General features: G+C 44.6%; 3 protein-coding genes across 3 annotated transcripts in view; 2 read left to right on the forward strand and 1 right to left on the reverse strand.

The window, feature by feature from the left end:
* LOC310781327 (putative methyltransferase YdaC) overlaps positions 1–3645 on the forward strand; it is a 4905-nt gene extending 1260 nt beyond the window's left edge. The window contains exons 3-4 of the mRNA XM_083641931.1: positions 1311–1491; positions 3182–3645. Of these exons, the coding sequence (XP_083498057.1) occupies positions 1311–1491; positions 3182–3378 (378 nt within the window). The 3' untranslated portion in view covers positions 3379–3645. The remainder of the gene's footprint in view (positions 1–1310; positions 1492–3181) is intronic.
* A 233-nt stretch (positions 3646–3878) lies between these two features.
* On the forward strand, positions 3879–8857 carry LOC310781043 (ubiquitin-conjugating enzyme E2 T-like). The gene is made up of 7 exons (XM_083641577.1): positions 3879–4016; positions 4763–4900; positions 5081–5150; positions 5267–5372; positions 5509–5607; positions 7253–7336; positions 7740–8857. The coding sequence occupies exons 2-7, from the start codon at positions 4792–4794 to the stop codon at positions 7854–7856; spliced, it is 585 nt and encodes a 194-aa protein (XP_083497703.1). The 5' UTR covers positions 3879–4016; positions 4763–4791; the 3' UTR covers positions 7857–8857.
* A 69-nt stretch (positions 8858–8926) lies between these two features.
* The window catches only part of LOC310781612 (leucine-rich repeat-containing G-protein coupled receptor 6-like), a gene marked incomplete at its 5' end in the record, with an annotated part of 27044 nt that continues 15970 nt past the window's right edge, over positions 8927–20000 (reverse strand). Inside the window, 9 exons of the mRNA XM_083642216.1 lie at positions 8927–10579; positions 10774–10854; positions 13174–13328; positions 16114–16239; positions 16846–16917; positions 17134–17205; positions 17339–17404; positions 17709–17780; positions 19478–19546. Coding sequence (XP_083498342.1) covers positions 9303–10579; positions 10774–10854; positions 13174–13328; positions 16114–16239; positions 16846–16917; positions 17134–17205; positions 17339–17404; positions 17709–17780; positions 19478–19546 — 1990 coding nt within the window. The 3' untranslated portion in view covers positions 8927–9302. The remainder of the gene's footprint in view (positions 10580–10773; positions 10855–13173; positions 13329–16113; positions 16240–16845; positions 16918–17133; positions 17206–17338; positions 17405–17708; positions 17781–19477; positions 19547–20000) is intronic.

The raw sequence follows: 20000 nt of genomic DNA on the forward strand, positions 1-20000 counted from the left end.
TCTGCAATTGGCTAATTAACAAATTGATCGATTGATTGATTACAAATTAAATAATGGTATTTTTCAATAATGGAGAAATGCATTCTCATACGTAATAATAATATTTACATGTTCTTTTCACAAAGATTGTAATGTTTTGCAGATGATTTGTCAGCCCACCTACAATACCTTCCCGGCCCCTTTTGGGAATGGCCATCCGAGAGCAAGAGAGAAAGGCTGTGTGTGTGTGTGTGTGTGTGTGTGTGTGTGTGTGTGTGTGTGTGTGTGTGTGTGTGTGTGTGTGTGTGTGTGTGCATGCGTGCGTGCATGTGTCTGTCTGAAAACAGGTTTGCAAAAGCAGTGATTTGTATAGAGTTGAGGTTAAAACATAAAAATGGCCAAAAGTAGAGATTTCACATGATAGCAATGTCATAATAATACATGTCAGTGATAGTTTGGCTGAGTACAACAACATATATGTCACAGAAAAACAAGGTCTGTGTGCATTGCACTACAGTGCTAGCATGTCTGTGCAGGTGTAGGCCTACATGCACGTATGACTCTTTTATACAGTTCATGCTTAATATCCAGCTTATTACTATTGTATTGCATTCAGAGGGCAGATCATGCTACTCACTTTTGAAATAACACTGTTACAAACACAATATTTATCTTTTCCTTGGAAAAAATTCCTAAAGAAAACAAAATATCTAGGACTTTTCAATGCAACATTGTTTTAATAGGATAAAAACAATGACTTTGACTTCTTCAGTATCGACTTCAAACATTCCATACAAATTCAGAAAGCAGAAGTTGTTTGGTGGAACAAACTTCAAGTCATTTAGGCCATGTTCAGACTAGGAGGCCAAATCTGATTTGTGAACTTTAGTGACCTATTAAGGATTCTATCCAGATTGGTTTTATGAGTCTGGACGCTCCAAGTCTGATTTGTGTCACTTGTCCCAAACCACATATGGAGGTCTGGACACACAGATCCGACTTGAGAATCAGATTTGTGGCAGTGCGGACACACTCCCAAATCAGATTTGGGAAACCAATCAAGATAATGACGATTAATGACTTCATCAGCAAATCAGATTTGCCTGTAATGTGAACATGGCCTTATACAAACACAATATATTTTCCCAAGACCTTTGAAACCTTTTGAAGTCATCAATTCAAAGTCACGTCCTAAGTCACCACAATCCAAGTCGAGTCAAGTCTCAAGTATTTTCTCCTCACGCATCAGGTCAAGTCTTAAACGATTAAAACTGTGACTAGAATCCGAGTCCAAGTCATGTGACCCGAGCGCCCACCTCTGCCTCTTACAGGTGGCAAGTGAGCAAATGAAGGAGCTGGTGGCCAGTGGGAAGGTGACCCTGCACCACTGTGACGTGGCGGCCATGCCTCTGGCAGACTGCACCATAGATAAAGTCTTTCACTGTAACTGCTACTACTTTTGGCCAAGCCTCAGGAAGGGCGCCGCGGAGGTACACCGCGTGATGAAACCAGGTGGGCTATATTGCATTGTGTTTCATGGCGTATTTGACACCCGGATGAAGACTTGAAAAGCTTAATGTCTGCTCTGCTGGCAGCAGGCACGGCGCCAGGATGAGTTCTCTACCGGGGCTAAACCAATCTGTGAGGGTGCTAAGAAAATAATCAAGTTTCATGACTTCGCCAGACTTCCCAGCAAACATTTTCATGTATAACGACCGTCTCCTGCACGTCAAACCACTACATCTAGTCAGGGTCTAATTATATATACCGAAATGGTATATATAGCGACGTAATTCCTCTACTTCCCCACAACGTGTCCAGATTCAACGATTTTTGCTACATCGAAAGAAAAAAGGTAGCACCTCGCAGTCCTGTATCTTTGGTCATATATAGAGATACTTAACATTGAGAACGTGGCATTTTGACATGACGGTCCCTACTGGAAGTTGCATTGATAGGCTATACAATAGGTTCTCGTTTTTTCCTCAATAAAAGCCAAATCATCATCATTATCTCCATCTTTTTCTTTGTCCTCCTCGTCCTCGTCCTCGACGGCGACAGCATCTGGATTTACTTTTTGTTTCTCAACTCTTTTCAGAAAACATAGCATGGTAGCATCTTTCAGTTTCACTGTCTGCCGGTGACAGCTGACAGGCAGACTAATGTTGCCTTCAAGTGCTCCTCGGATTTTCAGTGTTCAGGTAGAAACTTCAAGTGCTCCTCGGATTTTACCCGTTCAGATTCTAAACTTGTTCATGTTGTTTGGTGTGTTCATGAGCTTTTAAATTGTAATGTGAAACAGACACTACAAAGAACAATTGTTATATTTAATTTTATTATGTAGAGGATTAGCAAGTTCATAGCTATTTCCAAAATAATGCTTTACAGTCTGAATCATTTTCCAGATTATTCAAATGACACCTGAGGGGGCTTAACTGGGGCTACAGCAATTTGCGAGGGGGCTTTAGACCCCCCTTGCCCCGGTTTATCGCCGTCACTGGCTGGCAGTTCATCACCTCACTGACTATGACTTTTCGACCGAATACATCAACTAGCCACTTCTCTATTTGAATTTAAAATGGAAAAGTAGTCTGTCTTATTCAGGTGCAGTTGGCTTCATCCCCTATACCTTGACTTAACTAGTGCTACATAGACATTCAAAAAGTACATTGATTTCCCCCTTTTTCTTTTAATATATTCTTTATAATGCTTATTTCAATAGGGATTTACCTCTTCGCAGAGCACACCAGTAGGCTACTTTTGCTTCTCCTCAAGGCTACACTAGTGTCCTCTAGAGAGAGAGTGGCGTCAGCGGAGGACCAAAATGCGAGACTCATTAGCCAATGAACAGCCAGGAATGGGTCTTGCGCTACTTTTGCATGCTAACATAAAGCTGATAATGTACAATTAAGATTCAAGGGAAGACAAACCCTTTCAGAGTACAACACAAACTGTCCATTTTGCTGCAACTCAACAGTGCTGCTTAATCCAGGACCTTACTTCCTGGAACTCTTCAGAGTAAAAAAACTGGTCCATTGGAGTGAATGGAGATGTCGGGACTCCTCTATCTATATGGCTCTGGGCTACCCTATTGACTTTGTGTTAGTGTGGAGGTTCATGTTTCACTCAGTGCAGCTTTCTATGTAATCTTTTCCTTCATCACACATCTCTCATCCTTTCTCTCCCTCTTTATCGCCCCCAGGAGGCCTGATGGTAACCACATTAAGGCTGAACCGGCTGGCTTATTTTGCATCTAAGCGAGTGTTTACAGGAGAGAACTGGCGCCCAGAGCCCTACATGGCTGCTCTCAAAGACTCTGGCTTCACCGACGTCAGAATGGAAGACAAACAACACAAAGACATTACCTTTCAGGCTATCTACGCCACTGCATTCAAATGAGATTGCATGGAGGCTTCCAGGTTCCAGTGATGTTTTGTGTGATTACAGTGTTTTGCAATTAATGTATAGGCTATGTACATTTTTAATGTAAAGTTCAGAATTTCTAAGTTGAGATTTGTCACAATGATGAACCAATAGGTCGACATGCCCACTAGAAACAGGCACATTTAACAGATGTTTACTGTTTGTAAATGATGATAATTTAATAAATTCCCCATTAGTAGTAGTCTGCTATAATTTAAATGACCTCGTATAGTAGTCTATGATTCAGACAGATTCTTGAAATGTGAAATAAAAATAAAAGTCAATAAAGTTCAATGACAGTATCCAAGCTTCACCAAGCTTTAGTAACTACAATACCCATAAGGCCTTACTCTAAAACGCGGCCAGTACTGATGACGACGTACATGGCATGAGGAGTGATGATTGGTTAAGGGCAGGGGAAATTATTGATATACGCCAATCAGAGGCAGAGTAGGGCGGGGCTACAGTAGGAAAACAGAGGGGAATCCAAAACCCCGTGTGCGCTGTCTTTCTGAGTTGTTTGCTTCGGTCGCTGTTGTTTTGCATGTTGAACAGAATCAGATGCTGCGAAGTGGACAACTTTTACTGAAGTGAAGATCTGATTTATTTTCGAGGTAGGTCCTTGATATTATAGGTTAAATAAACTACATCTCCTTCCTGACTGTTGATATATCGGTACTCTGCATCGCTTGTCATACATAGCGTTAGCCATGTAGCCGCATAGCAGGAAGCTAACGTTAGCTAGCAAGTTCTTTTCTTTTCTTTTTAGCATTAAGTGAAGTAAACTAAATAACAAATGTAAAAAGAGGTTAGCATAAGCAACCTCAGCTAAGCTAACTAACATTAGTCCAGTCAACGCAAATCAGCAGTCGAGTCGACTCGAGCTTCATCTTATAAGAGTAGTACTTATGGAATCAGAAAATTTGTTTTCCAGCACTGAGATTGTTTTGGGAAAGTGTAAAATGGCATTGAATATTTGGAAAATTCATGCCATGTTAATTAATGAATAAAGTTAGTTCAATATTTGTATGAATTTGATAATATTATCATTACATCGGTCATTTGGCAGAACTTGCTGTGAGTCTCAAACACTACACACATACAGTAGTAGTCTATCATGACATTTTTTGTATTAAGTTATGCAAAAGCTTCGATATTTAATTGTAAAATAAGTATTTAAACCCTGTGCTGCTGAACATACAAGTAAACATTAAGGCAAAAAATGCCCGCACACAGAATAGGCTATTCATTCCCTGTGCTGTAATTATTCCACACCGACCACATCATGTTTCGCCCACAATGGGCTTCAGCAGGTTCAACGCCAACATGATGTCAGACTTGTTCATGTCCTCCGTCACAGGTCCTTCACAGGTCCCCTTTGGAAGCAGAATGCAGAGGGTGTCCCGTCTGAAGCGTGAACTTCAGATGCTGAGCAACGAGCCGCCTCCCGGGATCACATGCTGGCAGAGCGAGGAACGCATGGATGAGCTCCAAGCTCGTGAGTATAGTCTCAGGTTCATGACCTCCGAGCTCGTGAGTCTAGTCTCAGGTTCATGACATTAGATCTTAAAACAAATAGAGGCAGCGTTTGTTCTCCTTCAAAAGGGTTCACAGATACCACTACGTCTTGTCTGTTTTGTTTATCTGCCTGCTAAAGTCTGTTCCTTCTTCTTTACAGAGATAGTTGGAGGAGCAGGCACTCCGTATGCAGGAGGACTCTTCTCCTTGGAGATCAAGGTCCCAGAGAGGTACAATTTACTATGAGATAGCCTATGACATGTTCAAGAGGGATCTGCCTCTCTTTGCCACATTGTGGACGCATATTATTTTGTAGTGGGTCTGATGTGCTCTTTTCCCCTCCTAGGTACCCCTTTGAGCCCCCCAAAATACGATTCTTAACACCCATCTACCACCCAAACATTGATAATTCCGGACGCATCTGCCACGACGCTCTCAAACTCCCACCCAAGGTTGCAACAAATTACATGACACAAACCACAATGTTTCTGTTTCACCATCATCCTCTGTTGTTGTCGTCTGTCTGTGTGAGATAGACTTGAAGTTTCTTCTTTGGTGACCAAGGAAGTCCACTTGCTTTGATTTCAGGGTGCCTGGAAGCCATCTCTAAACATCTCCACAGTCCTCACCTCCATACAGCTGCTGATGGCTGAACCCAACCCAGATGACCCACTCATGGCTGATATAGTGAGTCATACATTATATTAGTCATGTGCGTGACTACTCGTTTTAAACGCTTGCTACCTCGCTAGTCGGCACCGGAAATACTAGTCGGTTTAAAACAAATAATTGAAATAATAATGTAGTACTACTAATACTGGTTAACTGTTGTGTCTAAAGCAATATTTATAGTCGGGCGTCAAAGCACTCGCCGTGGGCGCCGCAGGCTCGCCGTGGCCGGCGAGCCTGCGGCGTTGCCGGAGTGCAGCTCCTCAAAAATGTGATGCGCCGTTGGGTTGACGCAGCTGACGTGAACAGCGCAAGTAAACGATAATGTAGATCGGGAAAGATAACAGGAGAGAGACCAAATCCACTACATTCTCTCTCCTTGGGTTAACTTCTAGTCATTGAAATCACACAACAATTACTCATTTTGCTGGGGACTCCCCTGTGACCCCATCAAGCAGACGTTTGAGTACGGTATGTATGTTTCTCGCTTAAGATGTTACGCAGCTACATCTCGTAAACACCAGCGCACGGGTTTCGCAGTATTTTGATCGAGAAAATGAAAATAAGGTTTTATGTAGGCTGTGTCAGATAAGACTGGCATTTAACCACTCGACCGGAGCAATGCGTAACCACATTCAGCAGCCTCCATTACGACATTGTTGACCGACACAACCTGTGATCCCGCTCGGTCTGAAAAGATAACGCAGATCATCACAGCAATGACTGCGCAAGATATGCGTCCACTCAACTTTGTTGAAGGCAAAGAAATCCGAAAGTTAATGGACTATATTGAGCCCGAGTACACGGTGCCGGGGTGAGTTGTCATGTTTTCTAATGTGCAGTGTTCATAATAAACAACGCAAAGTGCCACACACGATTTGGTTATTGAAGAACGTAATGAACGGTTTCAAGGTCAAAGACAAATGGCTCTTGTATACACACACTATTTTTTGGACAACCTTTTAACCTTATAGATTAAATTGTGCTTAATTGTTTTCTGAGTAGTGTTTTCTTACTTTTGGACTAGTCGACTAGTCTAAATTAACAATTTCATTTAAACCACCAAGGAAATTAGTCGCTACGAACAACCATACATAGGGCTGTCACCTTTTCCAAAAATAAAGTTTGAACGAACTTTAATTGACACATAGGGTACATTTGCCTTTCTTTTTTTTTTTGAACAGGTAATTCTCTAACCTGATGCTGCCAGATGGATGGGTTTGTTTCACATTCTGTTTCACAAACAGGTGGAGGTGTGTCTCTTGTTGTGAAAACAATACTGCCCCCATCTGGCAGGGTCAGGTTAGTAATGAACAGCTCAAATGTTATTTTCTCCCCCCATGTTGGAAGTAACTTTCGAATTTTGGAAGAAAAAAAAAGTGACAGCCCTATCCACACATATTATGATATTTCTGGTGAATATTGCAATATGAATTGAGATATGTGAGGATAAAGCTTGCTATATAATTTTCAAAACCAAAAAGGTTGATACTAAGAAAGAAATATAATCTCAGTGTCTACCCTAGCATGAATACTTTTATCTTGATTGTATAACAGGGATTATGTTAACACCAGAATAACAATGGTTTCTTTTTCTTTGTTTTATTGTGTAGCCCTACTGTACCACACTGCAAAGTATTTAATTAGTTGTTGTCGATTGCAGTCGTCAGAGTTCAAACACAACAAACAGCTGTTCATGGAGAAGGCCAAGAAGTGGACAGAGAAGCATGCAGTTCAGAAGAACACGGTAAGCCCACTCTGGTCTATACAAGTGAAGCAGTTTAATGTCACCCACGATTAAAACACACTTTCCCTTGAGATTTTTTCATATAATTGATTGACTGATTGTCTAATAGAGGGATTGCATCATTTATAGGGTTGACATGTTTACTGTGACCTTGTTCTGCTCTGTACAGTATTACCATTATGTAGTTGCATTTTCATCCCACAAGGTGGTGGTGTCGCTGCATGTAATTTTGGGATGCTCATTCAATATGTCCATGGAATGTTGAATGTGTTTTTTTTTTTTAACTATGCAGTGCAGTAATGTAGTGATGCGACCACTTTGCTGCCAGTTTTGATGCAGCTGCATGCCCATGGATGGGCAATGCCTTCCATAATTGTCTAAAATAGTGTGTGTCTGTGTTCAGGGAGTGGTGGAAAGTGACAAAGAAAATACTCCAGACCAGAACGACTCGTCCCGCAAAAGAGAAGCTCTGCAAGAGACCGGGGAGAGGCCTCAGGAAGCAAAGAGAGCCTGCGTGTAGGTGACCACCTCACCCATCGTAGCCTTGAGGCTTCTTCTCCAAACACATGGACCATGCTTAACTTACCTTTGTGAGCAGTGCTTTTTTTAAGTTCTTATTTAGCACCAATGCCTAATTGCACTTTCTATGTATGCAGCCCTCTTCTTAATGTAGAAATATCTACATATTTATATATGTATACTGTTCAGTTTTATGTTTAGTAATATTAAAGTTTCTTTTAACATCTATTGAGTTTTATGTGATTTTTTTTTTCATGGTTTATATAAAGTGCCCTGGCCACTGGTGTGGCATGAATAAGTGTTTGGGACAAGCAGAACAGCTGATGCATACAATATGAAGCTATTACTTTTATTCAACCATATGCTTACCAGTTGTATACAAAGTATGTACATCCAAAATAGCAAAACTGTTTTTTTTTTGTTTTTTTTTACAAACTAAGAATGAAATATTTCTTAATATATAAAATTATATATTTGCTGTTCATCATATAAAAAGGGAGACATAAGGCTATAGTGAATCAATACCATGCTAGTTCAGAGGTAGTTACATTGTATGTACATATTGCTAGCCTACTCTTAAGTGTCTGTAGAAAGATCATAGCTACGTCCCATTCAGTCTGCGTGCCTCGTGTTGAGGAGAGGTGCATATTGATTTGAGACAAAACCATGTAAACTCTATGTGCCATCTGTTTCCTGTTGCAGTTTGTTGCCATGAAGCAGAACATTTTGTATAAAAGCTGTTCTACAATTACAGAAAAGTATATCTTAACTGAGAGTGGACTTTCTGTGAACGAGAAATGTTAGCTTACTCTGGTAAAGTGACCTGCTGTGTGTGTCCGGGCTGATGAATCCCTTTATTTGAAATGAACCGTAGCAATAAGATAGAACTTATATTTCAAAACCAAAAATAAGAAAACTCCACTTAACATGTAACCAAACAATCTATAACCTCTAAGCTGCATGTCTCTTTTTAAGATCACATTTCAATATAAACATGTACACTTTAAAATTCTACTTGTACTACTTAAATCCCCCCCACCCACCCCCACCCCCCAGGCAAAACCACTGATTTGTCTGATGCTTAGATTTTCCATGTATTTTAGGGCTTTGAGTTGAGCTTTCTGTTCACCATCTGAGTCCATGACTGAACCCAGTCCACTGGATAGTGTCTGAAATGGTCCTTTTATTTGAACAGTAATGCCGCGTCGTGGTGTTTCGTCTTAATAGTCTTTAATAGTGTTGTGAAGAGCACTTGGAGTTGCAGTCTCTTATTTCCTGGGGGCACTTTGTGTGTTCTCATAGACGTCTCTATAGTACTCTACAGTCTCTGTGTGGACCCGTTCTGAGGAGCCTTTGGGACTGATAACCCAGGCCTGCTGCTGCTGTATGATGATGAGCCATGAATGTCCATAGTGTCCCCAGCTTTCCAGCCAGCTAGCTGGGAGGCTCAGGGGTGAGAGGTGAGGGAGGGGGGCATGGGAGAGTGATAGAGGGGGCAACTGTTGCTGCTCACGTCCTGATCAAAACCCTCCAGACCCTCATCTCTCTGGCTCCGCCTCTCCGTCACTCTGTCTCTATCTCTGGCAGCGGGGGAGGAGGGCGTGTGGCAGGGGATGAGAGGGACGGAGGAGGAGCAGGAAGTGGCGGAGCAGTGGGAGAATCTGATTGGATCCGGCCGCGGCCGGAGAGAGCAGGAGCCCGCCGCGCCGTACGGGGCGTCGGCCGCGTCGGCGAGTGACACCTGCGTCGAGGAGTCGGAGCAGCAGCTCTTCTCCGTCTCCACGGAGACCAGCGAGTCCAGCGTGCGGTCTCGTCGCCGCAGCTGCGGGCGCGCCTTGGGGCGGGGCCAGAAGAAAAAGTGGCCGTGGTCTCTGGTGAAGAGGAGGAAGAGGAGGGGGTTCAGGCAGGAGGGCAGCGGCTGGAGGAGCAGGAGGACCGATTTGAGCACCTCCTCCCCCAAAGAGAGGAGGCCCAGCAGGGAGCAGAGGGAGAGGAACGCCACGGGCACGTAGAGGAGGCCGTTGGTGAAGATCAGCCAGGCGACGTGCTTGATCATGGCACAGTCCCACAGGCCCTCACACTCTCCTCTCAGCAGCTCCCAGTAGAGGCGGATGTAAGAACCCGTGACGATCAGCAGACACAAGGTGTTCATCATGATGAGAGCCAAGGGGAAGCCGAGGGAGGAGGGCGGCCGAGAGGACGGAGGCGGCAGCGGGGAGGGCAGGCAAAACGGAGAGGACCCGTACTCCCCCACTCCCACCAGCGGGAGAGACGCCAGGGTGAGCGAGAGGGTGAGGCAGAAGAGCGCGCACGTGCGCACGCTCCCGAGCGTCGGCGACTTGCCGTAGGCGCGGGCGCACGTCACGCTCACGCCGCACTGCACCGCCGCCAGGGTCAACAGCAGCACGCTGGCCTCGGACGCAAACACCCACACCCAGCCCGTCGCCTGGCAACCGGGACCGCCCTCCCAGCGGGCGCCGTGGCGGCCGAACTCGCCCAGGGTCAGCGCGTCCACCAGCGCCAGGGTGCACGTGCACACGCCCGTCAGCAGGTTGGAGGCGCCCATGCAGGCCACGGTGAAGCGCAGCGGGGAGAGGTAGCCGGCCGAGCCGAACAGCGAGAGGAGCAGGAGGGAGTTCCCCAGCAGAGAGACCAGAGAGATGGACCACAGGCCCACACGGACCAGCCAGCTGCCCAGCAGGGACTCACAGGGACGGAAAGGACCTGCAGCGCCGCAAAGAACACAAACCATCAGCAGAATTCATACAAAGGCTGTTTGCTAATGACGTCGTTTTCGAACACTTCATATTTGATAGCCATGATAGGTTCTTGTGGACTAAAATGATCACAATTATATTCTGCCTACCGGTTAGATAATAATATGACCATGTGATTTAAAGTAGGGTATCTGGAGTTACCTGGAATGGGTGTGCACTGGACACTGGTCTGTAGTTTGGATTCCTCTATTTCTAGCTGGAACTCCTCCAGGTCAGGGTCATCTGGAATATAACATTGTCAGGGTCAAAGGTCAGAGTACAGGCCAACCTGTTGGATAAGGCCTACTTAGCATATACCAAGCATATATGCTAGCTTGTCGGGAAGGGGGCTAAATAACACTCCAAACATAGGTTAAATTTGGGCGAGGGAAAACTATTTCAAAGGGTTCATTAACCTCTCAGCTCAATTTATCTGAATGAAAATTGGTTCAATGGGTACCCACCAGTCTCCCCTTCACAGCCTAGCATTAATAACTTGTGGATTGATTTCTTGTTGTTGCTCATCACATTTTGTCTCAGCAAATGTGTTATACATGTAAATACTTCTGATGAGTGGGGGGAGAAAATGTTGGCAATGTGCTTTTGGGTATTTTGCCAAAATATGTTTGTATGTGGATGGATTATTAATTTCCCTTATGTCCAAGTTCACATGCTCTGTTAATAAAAAAAAATATATATAATGTAAAAAACATATAGGGAACTACATCATCTTAGTCTCGTGTGTTGATCAGAGTTGTGATTAAAGGGTTCGGTGGGCCCCGGAAGATTTTCACATATCAAAGTGGGCCGCGGCATTCTTAAGTTTGGGAACCCCTGGTCTAAAGATAGACACACAGACATATTAAACACATGGCAAAGTACTCAAAACCACTTCTGTGGTAGTTCCTTCTACAATAGGTGTCTCCAGGTCAGGACCACATCTTGCCATGATGACACACACCGCCTCACAAGATGGGGCTGTGGCGCCTGGTAACCAGTGTCTAAGAGTGTGTGTGTGTGTGTGTGTGTGTGTGTGTGTGTGTGTGTGTGTGTGTGTGTGGCACTGACTGTCAGCCGGTCGGGTTCAGGTTAGGAGCGGGGGGAGTGATCTAAAACGCTTTTTGCTGTGAAATGAAAAATCTATTTCGAGAAGATAACTGGCGCTCAAATAAATTTCCTTCACCAAGACTGTTTTCCCAGCAATTAAAGGTGAATAAATTGTAATCAGTGTTATGTCATCGTCTATTCATCTTTTGTTATTGTTATCTTATGGTAAAACCCAGCCAGTGTTTATATATTATGCCTGCAGTGGGAATGCATGGTAGGACACTCGAGCGCTCGTGTGCTGGCGTCAGCTGCCAGGCCGCTGTGGTTTCATTGGGGCTCCAACATGTTTCGAGCCGCCTCGTGTCAATAATTCAAGACCGAAATAGAGCAGGATCCTGGGGTACTGGCACCGAGCGCAGGCATATGGGCCTCACATTTCCAACTATAATTTTCCCCCTGTACCCTGTGTGTGTGTGTAGTATGGCCCCATCCCATGTCTTATTTTTACCCCCCGACCCCTCTTAAGAACGCTCGGTCCCCGGGCGGTGGGCGGGGAGGGAGCCGACTCTCCTGGCTGCGCCCGGCGCGACGGACCCGGGACGGCTGTCGGCACCGACCGACAGCCGGGGGTCTGCGGCGGCGACATCGGCGACCCAGCCAAACCCGTCTCTTGAAACACGGACCAAGGAGAAGTCTCTATATTTAGGAGATATTTCTGAAATGCGTGTTATAATATGAGCCAATTACATCATTTGCATTTATGTTAAACTAAGATATATTTTTTTTTGGATGGTTATTTGCCAAGATATACTAACATTTATGGGCTAGCCATGTTAGCCCCATGCTCATGTTGCAAAGCATTCTAGAAAATGCTCTTCTACCTCCTCAGTTTTGAGTCTGCATCTGGAAAAGCTTCATTTCGAGGCGTATTTGGAGGCCTAGATGACGTATGATGACCACTTCTCCTCGGCCCCCCCAAAAGAAACGGGACACCCTACCCCTACGCGTGAACGCACAAAACGGAGGGGTAGGGCCAAGAAGGGCTATAGAGACACTGCATGAATTAGGCCACGCCCATCACGGGGGAAATCGCTCCGTTCACTCCCATACACCGGCGTCATTTTCCTTGAATTAAACATAGCTAAAAGCTGTTGTGTGGTGGGCTGCGCACACAACAAATGTAAAAAATCGCCAGTTAAAGTTTCTTTGTACTCCTGTGCAAAACAAGGAAGCCATTGAGAATTGGCGAGAAGAAAAATGTGGATCTAGCTGTCAGTGAAGTAAGTTGGCGTGTTCAGCGTCAGTATATACGATCTTTGTGTGCAACACCCGACCATGCACGTGACATAGGAGAACGCCAGGATTGGAGGGGGGGGTTTCTGTTTTCCCCCGTTTTGGGCGTGGTTTCTGAATGATGACGCGCTCCGCAGTGTCTCTATTGGGATTGGGCCTGCTGTGTGTGTATTGTATAGATGCATTGCACTGCACACATATCTCAAGGTTGTGTTTTCTCACAGTGGGTGTCGGCGTGGATGGGGTACATGGCTACTGTCCTCTTGTGTAGGTCTTCGTCCGTGTTGCCCTGCTCTGTATCCCACTGGCTGGCTGCCTTGTAGCCGTCACAGGAGCCGTACACGCAGCACTGGTAGGCGTACGGCATCTCGATCACCCTGGGAGGCACAAGAGCAGAGTCATGATGACACACACACACACAAACTGCAGAAACACTGCCACAGCACCAGTGTTGTGGCAAGTTACTTTCAAAATGTAATATACTACATATTACTAGTTACGCTCATTTGAAAGTAATACGTTACTTTACAATATTACTGTCTGTGTAGAGTAACTCGTTACTTATTACACTACTTTTGCATTACTTTCACCAAAACAGCAGCAGCAGCAGAATGACATCGTTGCCCCGGAACCATCCCGAAAAATAATTTCAACCGCCTTGAAGTCAGTGGAAACAACCCAAAATTCTAAATGTTATTCTTTTCCTTTGTTATTGTCATCTGTAGTGGTTATTTGCATAAAAACACACAATTTGATTAGGAAATGATTGTATCTTTATTTAAATATGTGCCTTCATTAACTTTTTTTTTTAACTCAATTTGTAACTTGAGTTACTTGACAAAGTAACTGGTATAATATTACTGAAATCCTAAAAGTAATAAGTTATATTACTAAGTGACTGCTAAAAGTAATATATTACATGTAATATGTTACTTTTGTAATGCGTTACCCCCCAACACTGCACAGCACGCACTACAGCAGGAAGCTCAAATGACATCTTCAGGAAACTCAAAGATTAATGCTGGCGTTTTTAATGCATTTCTTACGGTCAACAAATCCTCTGGACATAACGAAATCAGCAATATTGTTGTTTCGCCAACAAGTCTTGTCCTCGTAGCCGATGCCCAATAAAACCATGTCCGAGTAGTAGCCATAGTAGCAACTCCATTGTATTGACATTAAAAAAATATGTCACAGAGCCATGCCGTTGCTCGGGGCAACATATTTCATCTTCATCCCGACTGTAAACATGTTTGAATCAGAATCAGAATCAGAAAGACTTTAATGATCCCCGGGGGGAAATTGGGAATCTCTAAAGTAAGTTTTGTAGCACTGGAAATAGTCCCCGGCATAATGAAGAATTTGTTCCCATTTGAATTTGAGATGGTAATGACTACAATAGCGTAGAGTTTTCGTGGTAACAGTTAGCAATTTTTTTTTAAATATAAATGATGTCTTTTTGAGCTGTATCTAAAGGATTTTAGCTTGTAATTGAGGCTATTGACTTCCGGGTTTGAAGGCCAAAAATGATATGTGGCAAGTGGGAAAGTAACGGGAGTAGAACCGACGCATTGTTTCTGTTATTTTCATAGGATTTTGTCGACGGCATAAATGCATAAAAACAAACTCACCAGCGTTATCCTTTAAGTACTCTTTTGGATGACGTTCATGTCAACGAGCAAAGCTTGAGCATTAACGAGCCGGTTCTGGATCAGATTCAGCTTGTATAATGTACTCGCATTACATCGGAAATGCCTCCAGCGGCTGAAGTATCTGTTTCTGTAGTTTTAGTACATGAAGTAAATCACCGCTCTCGCTGAAATGGTCAGTTTTATTGAACCCTGGATTATCTTTCTGTGGTGTGTGTGTGTGTGTACACGTACGACAAGTGTGTGTATCCGCACGATGTCTATGAAATGGCAGTCTGCCAGAAGCTCTGTTGTTTTTGGACTATACGCTATCGTGCGTGACACTGCCACAGTGCCACGGGATCACCTTCCATCGCCTATTTTGAAACCCGATCGCCATTTTGACTCCTCTGACTCTTCCTGCACCTTGCTGCCAGGCCTCCGGGTGATGCTGATCGCTCTGACGAGAAACAACTTGCTAACAAACCGCTCGCTCATTGTCGGGAGTTCGATTCAGGAATGGCTCGCAGGGACGCAGTGTAATTAGCCCCCGTGTGTAAATCATGGCTGTTATCTGTGAAGCGAGGAGATCTTTTATACAACTTTGAAGTGGGAGGAAGGATCAATGGGAGGGAAGGGACGGAAGGGAGGAGTATTCACATGCTGTGTTTCTGCCTGCCAGCTAAAGGATACGGACTAGCATCAGCAGCCAATGAGCTGAGCTCACGATAGGCCAATCAGGCAGCGCACTCGGGCTTGTGAGGATGTATGTATGTTCACCTCATGTCCCTTTTCATTTGATATCTACTGCTTTGATTCACATATTGGCAAGGGTGGAAGTACTACTTATTACATTTACTCACATTACTGTAGTTGAGTAGTTTTTTTGTGTGTACGTGTCGTTTTTTGAGTTTTTCTTTCAGTCAATAATTTTTTACTTTGAGTACATTCTCGAGAATTACTTACTAATTAAGTACTTAGCTACTTCCTTTAGAAAGTACAGATTTTGTGTCTCTCCATAAGCAACAGAAACTGGCCCGTTGTAATTTGACAAATTGTGGAGCCATTCATAGTGAGAAGAGTAATATTAGACTTTTGTTTGTGTACATTATTTTGTTGCTTCCAAATGTTCCAATTACAGTAAAATAATCTGGTTTGCAGTCTGTCCTTTCATCCTTATATATAATTGAATGGGAAATAGCCTTATGATGACATCATGCAACAACGTTCACTGTTCTAAAGAGGTAACTCAGTAGTAGTTTACTCCGAGTACAATTTAAATTCTACTAATTTTACTTAAGTCGATTTTTTTACACCAGTACTATTAACTTCTAATTAAGTACAAACACTTTTTCCACCACTGCCTATCGGTGAGAAACTGATCTAAAAGTGCAACGTAATGAGGCATCATGAAGGAGGAGCAGAAGGACTGTGTGTGTGTGTGTGTGTGTGTGTGTGTGTGTGTGTGTGTGTCTGTGTGTGTGTGTGTGTGTGTGTGTGTGTGTGTGTGTGTGTGTCTGTGTCTGTGTGTTACCTCATACGAGGGAAGTGATCAGGACTGAAGGCCTCATACAGTTCTGTGTTGCCCCTCAGCTTGAGATGGGTGAGACCTCCTAAACCCCCAACTGGTACTGAGCTGAGCTGATTCTCGGTCAGGTCACTGAGAGAGAGAGAGAGAGAGAGAGAGAGAGGGAGGGAGGGAGGGAGGGAGGGAGACAGGTCAGGGCAAGTCGGTGTATATACAATAGCCCATTGAATAGCCATGCTTCCTAACGTGTTTTGATTGCAGATATTTTGCCGAGGGTCATCCGTGGTAACAAGAAGACCTTGTCTGAGATATCGTTAAAAAAAAGCGTTCAAAGAAAAAGCCCTTTATGAGATTCCCTCCGGATAACGTTTCCCGTCAGATCTAGTGCATCTGCTTGTTTGCCTAGGCATAGTTTATCCTTCTCTTCACACAGTTTGGTGGTGTGAGCGGAGAGACGAGTCTCCTGGCCACACACAGAGAGCTTTTCATCCAGCAATTACATATCAATGTTCTCTGTAGGCCCCTGCCAAAGACAACAGCTTCTCCGTGGTGCGCACACAGTCCAGCACCGAGTGTTTGTGTAAGACCCAGGCTTAGCTTTAATTAAAGATACACAAACATGGCTGTGCCTTCTTGGGGGAGAAGAAGAGGAACTCAAGGAGCAGATGAGGAGAGGAGAGAGGCAGGAGGAGAGTTCTCCTGGTGGTGGTGTGGATCTCCACTCGCATGTTTACTCACAGTTTGATCAGGGAGTGGAGAGAGGCGAAGGCGTCCGGGTGGATCCACTCCATGACGTTCCAGCTCAGGTCGCTGGCAGGAGAATCGAAACGGGAAACAACTCTATTCAATTGAACCGACGTGTTAACAGATCAAAATGTTCTTCTACCTCAATCGCCCACTAGATGTCACTATTGAGTCACGAGTGTGTGTGTGTGGTATTATAGTTTCCAGGCAATGCATTTCTAAGAAAATATACTGTGAAAACGTGCGAGTTAAAAAGTATAATTAGGACAAAGGTTGACTCACAGAGCTCGTAAAGAGGTGAGCTGCTGGAAAGTGCTCGACTGGATTCTCTTGATTTGGTTATGCTGGAGCCCTCTGTGGAGGAACATATACATAGGTCAGTACGCTGTGTAAAGTGTGGAGTGTGTGTGTACTGTGTGTGTGTGTGTGTGTGTGTGTACTGTGTGGGTGTGTGTGTGTGTGTGTGTGTGTGTGTGTGTGAACTCACATTTCCTGCAATGCAGAGCAGTGGTAAAAGCTGGGCAGATCCTCTATCTGGTTGTAAGATAGCTCCCTACAAACACACACAAAACACACAAACAACACAAAATGACCAGCTGAGGATTTATGCCGTGGGAACTTTTGGGGGTGACAGAATGATTTTGAGTGTCGGGGTGAGCAGTCAGCTCTTTGAGCGAGGCGATAGCAGGACAATCTTTTTTTGGGGGGGAAGGGGGGGGGGGGGGTGATTGGATTTCATGGAACAGTAATTGTTTGGGGGTACAGGGCAGGGTTAGGGTCTGTGTGTGTGTGTGTGTGTGTGTGTGTGTGTGTGTGTGTGTGTGTGTGTGTGTGTGTGTGTGTGTGTGTGTACTCACAGCACTCGGAGGCGAGGCAGCTGCTCACACAGATCCTGGGGGAGAGCTGAGAGACCAGCTCTAGTCAGCGTCCTAGAGAGAGAGAGAGAAATAGGGCCCTATGAAATTTTTCTCAAAATTATTTTATTTTTTGCCAAATTAATTATTATTTTTTTTAATTCAGAGGTTAGAGTTGCATTTGTTTTGTTGTTTTTTTGATGACTCAGACAGCCTCTTTGACATGTTTATCAAAGTGACAACCAAGTTGTGAGGTGAAGTAAGGGTCCGCAAGTCCGATCCCCCTCTCCAAACACCCCGATCGAAAATGGAATTATTTCTGTAGGCCTATTTTACAATTATGAAATTGTTTAAGTTGCTACAATAATTAGGTCAACTTTAGATTTTTTAATCAATTTAAGCCAGTGGAAAATTCCGCAATATTCCATATTTTACAGTTGATTTAATTTTTATTACGAATTCCTGTATTTCCGTCTGCATTTTTCGCATTGGGGAAATTGTAGGACCCAGAGCCGTATAATAGAACAGTTCCGAAAATCTCCATTCACTTCAATGGACCAGTTCTTTTCCAGGAAGTAGAAAGTGGAACTCTTCAGTAAAAAAAGCAGCACTGTCGAGTTGCAGCAAAATAGACAGTTTGTGTTGTACTTTGAAAGGGTTTTTCATCCCTTGAATCAAATTGTACATTATCAGCTTTATTTTAGCATGCAAAAGTAGCGTGAGACCCATTCCTGGCTGTTCATTGGCTAATGAGTCTCACATTTTGGTCCTCCGCTGACGCCACTCTCTTACTAGAGGACACTAGTAGGACCCTAGAGACACGAGGACAGGGTGTGCGAGTCCTCTCATCGTTGTTTAGGTGCCCTCAAGCGAAAGGATCCCCCAGTCCTGTGACTGTAACGTGGTCAGACAGACAGGGGCCTCTGACCGCCTGGCCAAACCTGTCCCTGGCTGCCACCACTTAGCCTGAGCCAGCATCCCTCTCTCTACCACTCCCTATCCCTTCTTTCTTTCTTTCTCCTGTTCTTTCACCATCTCTCTCTCTCTCTCTCTCTCTCTCTCTCTGTAACCCTCTCTCCCTGTAACTCTCTCTCTCTCTCTCCCTGTAACTCTCTCTCTCTCTCTCTCTCTCTCTCTCTGTAACCCTCTCTCCCTGTAACTCTCTCTCTCTCTCCCTGTAACTCTCTCTCTCTCTCTCTCTCCTTGTAACTCTCTCTCTCTCTCTCTCTCCCCTGTAACTCTCTCTCCCTGTAACTCTCTCTCTCCTTGTAACACTCTCTCTCTCTCTCTCTCCTTGTAACACACACTCTCTCTCTCTCTCTCTCCTTGTAACTCTCCCTGTAGCTCTCTCTCTCTCTCTCTCTCTCCCTGTAACTCTCTCTCCCTGTAACTCTCTCCCTGTAGCTCTCTCTCTCTCTCTCTCTCTCTCTCTCCCTGTAACTCTCTCTCCCTGTAACTCTCTCCCTGTAGCTCTCTCTCTCTCTCTCTCTCTCCCTGTAACTCTCCCTGTAACTCTCTCTCCTTGTAACTCTCTCTCTCATATATGTGAACACCCAGGACTCAACCTCTGCAGCGTCAGCCCTTCTTCCTTTCGGTGTTGTTCCGTGTGGTGAAGCCTCACTATAGGAGAAATCACAATAAACGCACACACACACAATGGCTGTGTGTGTGTGTGTGTGTGTGTGTGTGTGTGTGTGTGTGTGTGTGTGTGTGTGTGTGTGCGTGCGTGCGCGTGCGTCTGTGTGTGTGTGTGGGATAGGGCAGACACTCACAATATTTCCAGGCTGGTGGTTCCTTTCAGATCGGGAAACTCTCGAATCTGGGTTGCTCCGTTGAGGGAACTGCAGATAGACAGGGGAGGAACGTGTCAGAGCTCTCTCTCTCTCTCTCTCTCTCTCTCTCTCTCTCTCTCTCTCTCTCTCTCTCTCTCTCTCTCTCTCTCTCTCTCTCTCTCTCTCTCTCTCTCTCTCTCACACACACACTCTCTCTCTCTCTCTCTCTCTCTCTCTCACACACACACACACACACTCTCTCTCTCTCTCTCTCTCTCTCTCTCTCACACACACACACACTCTCTCTCTCTCTCTCTCTCTCTCTCTCTCACACACACACACACACTCTCTCTCTCTTTCTCTCTCACACACACACACACACACACACACACACACAGAGAAACAGGCCTTGTCTAACAGCTCATTGCAGCCATCATGCGTTCCTCCAACATCAACACAGGCTGTGTTGGCCGTCTCACAAGACATCATAAGTCACAGCATTCAGCATGCTCTTACAACACAC

Source organism: Poromitra crassiceps (genome assembly GCF_964638095.1).
Source record: "Poromitra crassiceps genome assembly, chromosome: 8".
Lineage (NCBI taxonomy): Eukaryota > Metazoa > Chordata > Actinopteri > Beryciformes > Melamphaidae > Poromitra > Poromitra crassiceps.